General features: G+C 38.0%; 1 protein-coding gene across 1 annotated transcript; it reads right to left on the bottom strand.

The window, feature by feature from the left end:
- Window positions 1–365: 365 nt before the first annotated feature.
- On the bottom strand, window positions 366–12572 carry slc37a2 (solute carrier family 37 member 2). Its single transcript, XM_030438862.1, has 18 exons — window positions 11964–12572; window positions 10379–10460; window positions 9894–9984; window positions 9158–9236; window positions 8931–9066; window positions 6727–6803; window positions 4922–5088; window positions 4791–4828; window positions 4558–4707; window positions 3928–4018; window positions 3752–3814; window positions 3546–3631; window positions 2721–2769; window positions 2486–2559; window positions 2274–2352; window positions 1736–1833; window positions 1495–1559; window positions 366–666 (listed from the first exon to the last, which is right to left on the bottom strand). The coding sequence occupies exons 1-18, from the start codon at window positions 12020–12022 to the stop codon at window positions 651–653; spliced, it is 1500 nt and encodes a 499-aa protein (XP_030294722.1). The 5' UTR covers window positions 12023–12572; the 3' UTR covers window positions 366–650.
- Between the last annotated feature and the right edge of the window lie 37 nt (window positions 12573–12609).

The following is a 12609-nucleotide window of genomic DNA, read 5'->3' as shown; positions in this document are numbered from 1 at the left end:
ATGCTGACCCTGCAAATTAGTCAGTGAACCACTATACTGTGCTTCCTGAGGCACCTCCTGAACCATGGTGGGCCCACTTTATGTACAGCATTTTGTTGGATGTTTTTCTTTTATTTATTGAAACAGCGCTCCTCTGACTCTTTAAACATTGTTCGCTTCTTTACTATTTTATCTGACACGAGAAGAATCTTCTCAACACCTTGAAATGTTATCTTTCACAATGTTTACTTGAAAGAAAGAGTTGGAAAGTACTCTTGGTATCTGCCCCCACCACAATCTGAGTAGGACATTAATATTTTCTTTCCCCAGGTTGTTGGGCTCAAAAAAATCAGAATCAGTAGCTAAGGAGACAGAAAAAGACAAAATTAAGAAAATGCACAGTATATACACTTTAATGATAAACGAATATTAAAACAAACAAGTTAGAATCAGAAGATTAGTCATAAAAAAGCTCTGTCTCTAAAAAGGCATATTCTCTCTGTTTTACAATAAGAAGAAGGCTTCAATCGTCAGTTTAGTGCCCTTAAATCTTCAACTGATGGCTTTGTTTCCATTCAGCCTGAAAGGAAAATGGTTGTTCGTGCGCAGTGAGGTCAGTTTCGGCATTGTTCCCTCTTTTGTGTGTTTTGTTCCCAGTTTGACTGTGTGTTTCAGATTTCTTTGAACCTAGAAAAAAGGTTACAGTTAAATATTATACATATATACAGTATATAATGCTATCAAATACAATAGCCCTGCCTAAATGTTACATTTTTGTTCAGATTGTTAAAAACCTTTTTTTATATCCTCGTTGTATTCCTTGTTTAAAGGAATAGTCAAGAAATACATTTATTGCCTGGCTTGCAGAGACTTAGACAAGAAGACTGTTAGTTGAGCTTAGCATAAAAACTGAAAACAGCTCTGTCCAAATTTACAAAAATACAAACTACAACTACTTACACCTCTAAAGATCACTAATTAACACGAATTATCATGACTGATTAATCCACCCAAAAATACAATTTAAAGTAGTAGGATTTTGTAACCTCCTGAGAGAGTAAAGCTGTTGCCCCCCGTTTTCAGACTGTATCTAGGGAATTTCTCAAACGTTGAACAATTAATTTAAATAATAGAATGAATGATAATCTGTCAGGGCTTCCATCCTGACTAAATATATATATATATATATATATATATATATATATATATAATTTTTATTTATTTATTTTTTTAATTTTTTAATTTTTCTCCTGAACTGGTTACCGAAAAACAAAATGTTTTTCAACCTCAAAAGTATTCTTGATATAAATTTAAATGAAGGGTAGTTCTTTATACATAATTTTTAATTTTTTTATTTTTTTATTTTTTTTTATTTTTTTATTTTTCTCCTGAACTGGTTACCGAAAAACAAAAATGTTTTTCAACCTCAAAAGTATTCTTGAGATAAATTTAAATGAAGGGTAGTTTCTTTAGCAGTTTCTTTGGGCAAAAACTGAAGCTGTTGGTGATCCTTACCCTCTGACTCGAGGGGCACGTCTACACCAACCCTGAGCTTCCTTGTAAACGAGCCTGGACAAAAACTGTCGACAAAAGCAAGAAAGAAAAAAAGTCAGTCAGTGCGTTGTTGACAAATGTGCTGGCTGGAAAATCACATTTATCAGGACAGTCAAATAATCTAAAACATGACTGGAATAAGCAGTAATGGCCAAAAGCCTTGCTGTATCGTGATGTCATTGAATAAAGTAATGTTTCTGACCAGGCAGGCTAAGACGTCAGCAGAGATGAGCATGTAGAAGACGTTGTTCCAGCCGGTGGGAGAGATGATGCCGGCTAACAGAGGGCCCAGAGCAGCTCCTACAGAAACCACAAACACATCAATACACAGAAACCTGTCATAACCTGTCACCTGACATAACACATGGAATAAATAACGTTAAACACTTTATTCAATAATTCTTTAACATATCATCGCCATTTAAAGCTGATGTCACAAACTTGCTAGCAAACAGGTTCATTTTTATACTTAAAGCAGACGCAGAAGAAAATTAGTATTTATTGGAGTGTTTTGTCCGCCTGGACGTGAGGTACCAGCAGTGTTTTTTTGGGTCATGAAAACAAAACAACGAGCTAAAAGCAGCTAAAGCTCACTCTAGAGCTTGGGGGAACCATAAAGTTGATGATAATATTAATCTGATCCATTGTTATTATTACAGATAATTATTGGAGGAAGTTCAAGAGTTAACTAAAATAAAACATCAAGATGAGGATGTTAAATTTCAGCACTTCATACATACCTATTGAACCAGTCCCGTCAATGATTGCCGTCACTGTTGACAATGCCCTGGAGTTTCCTCTTAGACTCTCATGTGTTCCCTGTCACACAAACACACCATCAAAGTACAGAATGTGTTGTTGGTTTTAAACTCATGTCCACTACTTGATTTTTTTAAGGCTCAATAGATGGCAGGGATATAAAACTGTGGGTTTCCAGAGTATCAGGTCTTACCAGGTCAGCAGATACAGCAGTGGTAATGAGGGCGTATGGTCCATTCACCAGGCCTCCGCACAACAGCAGCATACCTGGACACATGGAATGAAGTGTTAGCAAAGACTTGTTTTAATGAAAATCAATGTTTTTTGTAAATTTTTGTATGTTTTTTTTATGAGCCATAAGTAAAAAAAAAAAAAAAAAAAAAAAAAAGCAAAGCACAAAAACAAGAAACACAGTAATGAAGTCTTACCAATTGTAGTACCAAGGCTCCTTTGTCCAATGTAATTATAGAGGAAAAGCTAGAACATAAACAACAGACATAATCAGCAACATCACACATTCAACTTTGTGTTTAACAAGTGATTAGGGAAATCTACGCTATTTCATAATTATCGTATCATCGCGCTGCCACGTACTTCTCCCACTCAAGTGAGAAGTACCATGTGTGAATTCAAATATCTGTACATTAATAGTGTCATGAAACTTTTCATGTTAACCACTCTAATAATGACTCCAGAGGCCTCTGACAAAACATCTTTTTTTTTAGAAACTTTATGCTCATCCTTGTGTTTTTCCAGCCCAAAACTTCACTGTTTTGGTTAACTTCAAGCTGTTTTCAACTAGAAACCTCTTAAAACCACAGCAGCAGACAGAGAGAGTTAGCAACTAGCTGGTGAACACAGAGGAGCTGTTAACAGTTATAGAAACAGACATTTCCTTTGTGAACCAGCAGATACCAGAACTAAAGAAAGTAAGTATTGGTGTCTCAATCAATGCTAATGTGATGCTGCATGACATGTATGAAAAATCTCTTAGTTTAGGTTTAGGGTTAGGGTTAAGATTTCTTTTTTTAGTAAGAACTACAAGATTGAGGCTTACAGACAAAGTCAAGAAGTTATAAAGTTCAGAAAGAAGGAATGACTGATAGTTTTGATCTTTTGAAGAAAAATACAGAAAAACTATCTTTCCTTTTAAATGTTGGAACGAAGCCAGGGACTGGTTATAGGGTTAATCTAGTAAAAGTGTCGACGACCATGCTGTCATAAAATAATTTGATTTGTTGTATGACACTCACCATAGGGGCAGCACCAAGCAACATGACACAGCAAGTTGTCGCTCTCCCACCAGTGTAGTCAGACACAAGCCCGGCCATGATGCCTCCTGTGGAAACACAACACTTCCGGTCGGATCATGTCTTCTAAAATTCAAATTATTGAGGCCTTAAAATAAAATCTTGTCAGATCAAGTGATATAACTGAACAGCCAGGGCTCAAAACTTACCTACGATTCCTCCGACATCAAATAAGGTTGACATGTCTCCTGCCTCTTTTGCCTTAAAATGTGCTGAAAATGAAAAACAGACCCAATATTTACTTAAAAAAATACATTAAATAACATGGATAGATCTATATGACTGAATATATATACTATATCTGAATGTGTGTGTTAATACTGACCAACATTTGAGATGTAAAGTGGAAGCCAGTACAGGAAAGTGTAGCTGACCAGTTTTGCGAACAGCAGACAGAGAGAGAACTCCACCACTCCCTGTGAGAGACACAAAACACCATGAAAGCCTGTCGAGGAGCCTTTTTATCAGAGATCAGAACAAATAAACAAATAAACACACTCATGTTGAATAAACCAATATATTACAGTATGACAAATTACTATATTTCTCTGTAGACTACATCTATATCTAATCTAAATGTCAGAATTTCATTTTAGTGTAGGAGGGGCAGATTCAATTCTCAGTTAATCTCAGATAACTTAATTTGAATTTTAAAAACTTTAAATTTGAAAATCTTTTTATTTTTTAAATCACCACTTAAGTTATTATGTGTGCCTTTTTATGTGCTTATAACATCTTTCAAATAGTTCTCATTGCAAAAGTCTTTGTTTGTAGCAAAATTTAAACCTGATGCTACAGTGTTATTCCTGGACTAACACCAGATGGTGCCAAAGTATGTCATTTTCAAATCCAACACAAAGAGGCTTTATGTCTTTAAAACACAACTACAAATGTTCCTAATAAATACAATCTTAAATTATCAAACAAGAATGATATTTCCATGGTTTCCACTCACAGGTATACAGAGAGCTCCACAGAAGCTGATGGCCTCGGTGTGCTCCTCAATAACCTCCACAGACTCCGTGGTGATGGCACCATTCACAGTTCTGTCAATGTGGGACGAGTTCTGCAGCAGAGGTTCCGTCTCACCGCTCTCTTCGTTGCCCTTTGAGTCAAACACACTTGTATGAGTTCTAGCTGCCTTGTGGCAGATCGATTAAGATGGTAAATGTTTCTGTTTTGACTCACATGGTGCTGAGGAGGAGTGCAGCTGACATCTTCAGGTTCTGAAGAGGAGAGAGGAAAAGATGAGACTCAGAAACTTGTCTTTTATGGCAATTTAAAAGCAGAATGAAGTTTTCTAATTTCCTTTCATTTACTTTCAACCAGGAAGAAGAAGCAGAGGATCCCAGTGGAGGCGATGATGAGTCCTGGGACGATAAAGGACATTCCCCACGCTGAAGAGACGTAGACTCCTGCAATGAGGGAGCCCAAGATGTTTCCCACTGAGGTGTGGGAGTTCCACACACCCATGATGAAGCCACGCCTGATCATTAAAACACAAGCACACAAAGTTTGTCAGCATGAGCACTTATAGGTAAATGAATGGTAATCCTACAGAAACAGGATTCTAAAACGCTTTTAATCAGACTTTAACATGTTCTGTGTTCTTGTGAAATATGTTTGGTGATTCAAATCAGAAGCAATTCCCTTAATAAGTCATCAGCCACCTTCAAGAAATAGCTCAACATTTTGGGAACTATGCTTATTGCTTGGATGCTTTATGATTTTCTGTGGGATTAAGAGAGATATCTGTTTAATGGAGCTGCAGTCAGGACACAGTTAGCATGGCTTTGCACAAACATTAGCGGCAGGGGCAAACAGCTAGCTTGGCTCTGCCTACCCAAACCTAGAATTACTTATGGCACACAACTGCAGTAAGGGAAAGAAGTGTGAGCATTAGATCAGTTTGTCAGACACAGGTTTTGGTCTATGTCTTTGTGCGATCACTTCTTATTTCCTCTTTTCTCTTCTGAATCATAACTTCTTTAGTTCTTGACTTTTTTTCTTTGTCATTGCTGTTATATTGACTGTTTGTAGTAGCTGATTGTCTATGTCAGTTTCATGCCTTCATAAAGGTGGTGTATTATATGTTTTATTCCTAAAAAGCCTAACTAGGGACAAGAAATGCAAACTACTGATGCTAGATGTCCTATATTCATTGCATTGGTTGCATTTAATGTATATGTAATAATGCCTACATGTATAGTCTGTCAAACCCTAACCCATAAATAAACAGTGGTACCAAACCTGGCAAGCTTACTCTGACTGCAAGACTGATGGTGCACACAGTCACTGTATCCGTTAATCATCATGAATATTCTAGAACCACAAATGTATGCTTCTACATTTATGTTTGTGTTCAGATTAAACAAATTATGATACACCATGTTAAATACCAAAGTCAAGAGGTGCTGGTGGCGTATTTGCAAACTTTTATAGAGCCATGTTCGCTGTTTCCTCATGCTTTCAGTTTTTATGCTGAGCTAATTAAGATAGGTTATGTTTTCACATGTACAGATTTCCACAAAACTTAGATGGAGGATGGGTCTCAGCCTAGAATAGATCCCATAAACATTTAGATTTCACAAAATGTTAAACTAATATTTTAATGATCAACAAATAAAATTTTGGTAGGTTTTGAATCTAAATCAATCTCAACACAAAATGTTTACTTTTGTACTGATCAGCTTCATGTAAACACAAGATTTTAAAGCAACAAGGTTATTACACTGAACATAAACATGTTTGACTTCCTGTTGAACCTGTTTTCTCTAAGTGGCCTAGTTTTATATCGCGCAAGCAAACATCCATGTCTGCAGAAGACAGAACCCTGGAAAGGGTGGAGCCCATTCAGACGGGTGTTGTTGACTTTGTCTGAGGGATGTGCTTGTAGTTCTACTTTGACCAGTTTTTGAGCACAAAGTGTTTTTCAACAAATATCTAAGAGGCAGTTTAGATGTATGATGTGGACTTGGAAGCTAGTGGTCTGAGACAAATCAAAGCCTGGTCTCACTGTGCTTTCCAAACGTGACAAACGCGTGAGCCAGCCAGCCGCAAAAAAAGCATTTAATCTTGCAAGGTCAGCGGGACTGCGCCCTGTTGCACATCGAGCAGTACTCACTTCCCCTTTCCAAACCAGTTGCCGACACAAGCCACCACAGCTGGCCAACCGGTGGTCTGCATCAGCCCGTTCATGACCTGCAGGATGAAGCAAACAGAGGGAGAAACCAGTGTGTTAGCTTACTGCATTTAAGTCTCTTAACCCTACAACCCTACAGACATCTGACATACGGAAGAGAATGAGAGAGAGCAAGCGGTGATTGTTAACATTCCCACACCAAACATGTGTGAGCCCAAACACTCCTGTGGTCTTATGATGCAGCTTTGACTCATGTGATGTCTGTTAGTGAAGCCTGACTAAGCCACCGTGAGATCTCTACATTTCTGAGAGGAAGAGATGATAAATGAGGTCTGTACTGACCCACAGAGCTCAGAGTGATCACACCTGTAATAAGGTAAAATGGTTGTTAATCAATACAATAAATCAGTCATTCTTCGATGTTGGTGCTTCAGTCTTTAAAAACTCTCTTTTTCAGGCTTTGGCAAGATGTTGCATCGTGTCAACTGTTTTTTTCCTTACTTACAAACTAACAAATTAATTTAAGGATCTAATGAATGTGACTGACTCATTATTTATAGCATGACTAACATTTCAACTTATAGTTTCAACCAAGGTTGTGGCTACAGGGAGGGTCATGTGATGTACGTGTGCAGCTCATCTGACACTTTAGAGCTAAGAACAGCACTGCCGCTATGAATGGAGTATGTTATTTTATGTGATCATTTTTTCAACTGCACATGCACCAAGCAGACTTTTGGATCAGTCTAGTCAGAAATAAATTAAAAAGAAAGCAATCGCAGGCGGCTGAGCTGCCACAATAAACTCACTTGTTGAATATATCAACCAATAAACCAATGTGATATAAACATGAATGTTCTCAAAAAAATGTGATGATTATTTGGTAAATTAATCAGCAGAGATATTGTCTACAACTTTCAAAATCAAGTCATTATTTCAGTCATTGCTCAGGAAAAATCTCAAACATTCTCTGATTTGAAGACATGACATTTGCTGCTTTTCTCGGTTTTATGTCATGTAAATTGATTATATTTTAGTTTTTGACTTTGGATAGAATAAACCAGAAATTTGCAGACATCCACTCTGGACTGGGCAATTATATAAGCATTTTTTCTAAAACGAGTAAACTGGAAAACATACACAGGAAACAAAACTAGCCTGTGTACAAAATTGTGTTTTCTCCATTACATGAGGAACTTGATTCACACCATAAATTCACAGCAGTAATAACACTTTCAGTGCGGTGGCTCTTTGTCACCAGTCCAAGGGATTTGAAAAAAAAAAGAAGTGAAACAAAACTCTGTCTTTTGTACTAGGGGAACTGAGTGTGCCTCCATCCTGGGAGCAACATTCATCTTCTTTAGAGTCGAGTGACCAATGACACCTGGCTGGTGCGTGTTGGTATGGCTGAAAGTTTAGTGAGCAGTCAGCAATAAACAGCTCATCTGATCTCTGTTCTTCCCGTTTTCTGCCCTAAAGCAATTTCGCTGTATGAGGTAGTTCTTCCAAACAAAAAAAATGAGGGGTTGTTGATCACCATTCAAAACCTCTTTGAAAAGTTAGATTTTCAGTTTTCTTGTGTGGATGTGAGAATTCTGGCCTACTGGTTGCAAAAGTATGAATCATTAAGATTGCATGAAATGACTCTTGGCATTGTTAACACGTTCCTTTAAAAACATGCAATTAGGGAAGGACTTGTTGTGGATAGTGATTGGCTTTTACAGTAGCCAATAGCGCTAAATGTGCGTAATGCCCCTTGCCGCGGAGCTGGCGGTCTATGGTGTTCATTAGGCTGCGGGTTGGCATAAGTTAGCAGACAATTTAGCTATAGCATAGTTGCAGAGTTGAGGCGGATTAGTTGGAGGATAGGGTAAAATACTTCCATGGTATGGGTGAGTATCAACATTTATTAAATCGTTTTTTCCAGGAAGTTACCAACCAACCATTATTGGGCCTGATACTAGCATATATATGAGATATAAAACAATACATATGTAATAAAAACACAAAATGCATATCCATTTGAATTTCTATGGCAATACGGCCAGCTGTTGTTGAAATTAAGTTTCTTGTCAGAATGACAAATCAGCTGACATTACCACTTGTCTGTCTTAATTACACTTCTGCTCCCAACCAGAACCCATCAGGGAAACTGTGTTTACACCCTGCCATTGTGGTGTCTTTACCTGGATAAAGGCGTAGTACCCTAAAGAGTGGATGTTCAAGTAGAAGCCCAGGCCAAACAGACATGTGAACAACCCACTCATCAGCATCCCGAAACTCAGGTAGTACCGCAGAGGCAGGCGCTCTCCAAATATCCCACTGTGAAGATGAGAAAGAGTTATGACTCAATATAGAACACACCACACACTGAGACAAAGCATAACAACGGTCAGCAACAACAAGTACAAACCTGATAAACATGCCGATGGCATAGGCAACCAGGAAGGAGTTATCCAAGTACCCGAACAGTGACTGGTAGTTGTTCTGGTCTAGAGAGAAGACAACAATGAAACTGTTACCTTTATCCATATCATCATTTATAACTCTGGATGTTTCCAGAATTTTTCCAAAATGTAAGACTATGTAGTGATGGTTTTAGCTGGCTTACAGGGCCCTTAAAAAAAGATACATTCAACATAATATACTTTTGCTTGGTGTATTTTTCTCCAAGGGTATGAAACACTTACTTTAATCTAATCCACCTGTCTGCCACAATGCAGGTGTGGTTGTGGTGTAGGGGAATAATCCTCATTATTTATGTGGTCACAGCCTTTTGTGTTTAGAAAAAATCACTTGTATCTATTTTTCTAAGCTGTTCATGGAGCTGGTAAATTGCCCTCAACATCTAGGTTCAATTATTTCCAACTACTGTATGTGCACTGCATTATACCGTATACATACTCACTGTTCTGAGTAACTGTCTGTTATGTAATTTCAGGGGATTTCTGCAACCGTTCAGAGTTTAACTGGCTATTTGACAAGCACATTTTTGCACGATATATTAGCTTATACATTAGTGCACTTTTGTCTATATACTATATTAAAATTCTGAGCATCAAGAAATCTCTGATATGCTTTTATATAACAAAATATCACTTAGGATCGACTTAATAGTGGGGTGTCTGGGTTAAATACAGAAGACGTACCAAAGGGAGCCCAGTCGCACCAAGTATCATTATCGGTTATGTTAAGGTCTGCAGGCTTAACGACTGTGGAGCAGTTCCTGTGCAGCTGACTCTGAGTAACAGACAGAAAAACACAGAGGTGAAAAAGGTGTTAAAATTCAGCTGTCAACTTGTAAGTGCAGAAAATATGCCTTTTCTCAATGTACAATCTTTATATTTCATTACCTATCCATTCCTGTCCTACCATCCCAACAAACTATAACCATAAAGAACATTCATACCAGGGATACTGCATGTTTATAAATCATTTCCTAAAAAAATGAATCAGTTGTACTCAGCCAAAACGAAGCAACATGGCAACATGACATGAAGATAATGAAGTCTGTTTCATGATTCATGAACAAATATTAAGGACCACCACACAGCTGTTGAAGATGCATAACCGACACTTGTCAAGTTCCTGCAAAAACCCTGTAAAAACTGCAGACTGAATTGTTTTCAGTTACCTTAACAATGCTGATAGGTTTCCTTGACAGATGGTATGCCGTGTAGAAGAGAAAAGTGAGGAAAAGAATGAAACCGCGATACCTGCAAAAGAGAGTTTGAAATGAATATGTGGTGGAAAACAGAAGGACAAAGGACCAAAATGGAGCTCAAAACAAAATAAATATACATTTAAGCTGCATTTACTGTATGTTTTGCCCTCTTTACTACAGCATTATTCATCTCATGATCCCCAACATTTATCTTGTGACCCTTTAAGGGGGCCCTGACTCTGAGGTTAAGAGCACTGGAGTATAGTAACAGAAAGTTTAGCTCTCATCAACCTTATACTGATAATACAGTTAGACAGCCCCATTTAGGCCAAAATTACAGAACTCAAACAAAATGACATACATTTGTCCAGAGCACACATACAAAGTCGACAATGCCATTAATAGAGTATTTCTACAGTGCTGTATTTCTAGTTTGTCTGAATTCAAGGACATGAGTACTTCCTCTGCCACTGTCTGAAATTGTGTCTGCATAAACAAACACAAAAAAAGATCAGATAAAGAGCAGGGCTGTTGTATTCATTTGTATGACTGTACAGGTGTACCCAACATATGTAGATGTACATCAGGCACATCAGGCACATTCAAGTGTAGGGACTCAACAATGTCGGCCATGTTCAGTTTTTCATTATGTTTTTTATCACATACACTAGAAACATGGCATGGCACTGTGAGGGAGAGTTTTTAATTAATGTGAACTATACATTACTCTGAAAGTTTTTCAAAAAATTTTTTAACAGAGAGATGTGAATGTAAACAATGCATAAAAACAAATGCTTCAATTTGCTACAGCCCTACTTAGATTAATCCATGGTTATAACACTGTTTTGTTGGATGAATTTTGTTAGTTACAAGTTGTTGTTTTTTTTAGATATAAGTCAAAATAATAATAAAATAGACATGTTTTTTTCTACTTCTGTTTCTACATTTTAAATCTCTTATTAGTTTATGTTTTTTCCCCTCCAGGTGGGGAAGGACTTTCTTACTAAAATGCTGAACCACCAGAGTCTTAGTTGCTGTAATATCAGCAAAACAAAGTAATGAATATTCCTTACAGTGTCAGCCCAGCCAATGCTAGCAGTTTAAAGTGGTATTATTAGAAACTGACATATTATTGCATTAAAGTGCCCCTTGGCAAATTCCTTAAATGCTGGATGTCGAACGTATCGATTCGGTAAAGGCCAAAACTGTGTCGATAAGAGAGGAAGCTTTAAACTGACAGTTTTTTAATGGAGTTTGGCGTGGCTCTTGATTCTGACAGCAGAACTCTTAACAACAAAATAGCGAAAAACAAGCAGTAGTAACGAGTTTGTAACATGTTTTAAGATGTAGAAAATCAAGTTCCTGTACTGGGTTCACTCACCACAAAAAAAAGTTACAGAATGTGAGTTAATCGATGTGGTTAAGCCAATCATTTACAGCAGGGAGATAAGTTACCACACATGCAGAACAGCTTGCTGCTCTCTTTCAGCCCCAACGGCTGTAACGAGGCTGGAAGTGAGGAGAACAATGGGAATGAACGATAATGGAAACTTACCAACCATCTCGAGAAAAGGACGTGATAAGCCGTATGCCAGGAGCCAGGGACCGCTTCATTTTTCGATAAAATCTTCGTAAAACTTGACAGAAAAACACTCAGAGTTTGGTCGCAGACATGTCCTCGTAGCACTTCGTTATATGGGACAGTTAAGGCACAGCTGGACTGGTAGCTAACTTACTACAGTTAATTAACAAGAGGAGGAGATAAGCGGCCGTTCATTAACGAGCTGTACCAGCAAGTTGGCTAACCTGGTACAAAAACAAAAGCTTATTCGAATCCAGTGTAAACGGACCTGGTAGATAAAGGTTGAGAGTAGACGCTAGCTGCTAACAGAGTAAAGCAGCGACCATGTAGCCTCCTGGTGGGAGATACACTCCGTAAACATCCAATAGTTCTCCATACTGTCCGGCTGTGTTTATATGGGCCGGTCCGGACAGCCAGCCTACCTCCGTACAGCTGCAACACACCTACAGGCTCAAAACAACGTCCGGTATGAATAAAAAACAGTTATTATTATTAGCCGGAATGTGTTATTCCAAAGATTTTCCAGTCGGAGCCTCCTGGCCGGTCACGTGACCGTCTCCTGCTACGTCACGGAAGAACAGGAAACAGCTGAGGTGAGGAGCAGCTGATACGTCTCCTA

The sequence above is a fragment of the Sparus aurata genome, chromosome 13 (genome assembly GCF_900880675.1).
Source record: "Sparus aurata chromosome 13, fSpaAur1.1, whole genome shotgun sequence".
In the NCBI taxonomy this organism is placed as follows: domain Eukaryota; kingdom Metazoa; phylum Chordata; class Actinopteri; order Spariformes; family Sparidae; genus Sparus; species Sparus aurata.
This window is presented reverse-complemented; position numbering and strand designations above follow the sequence as displayed.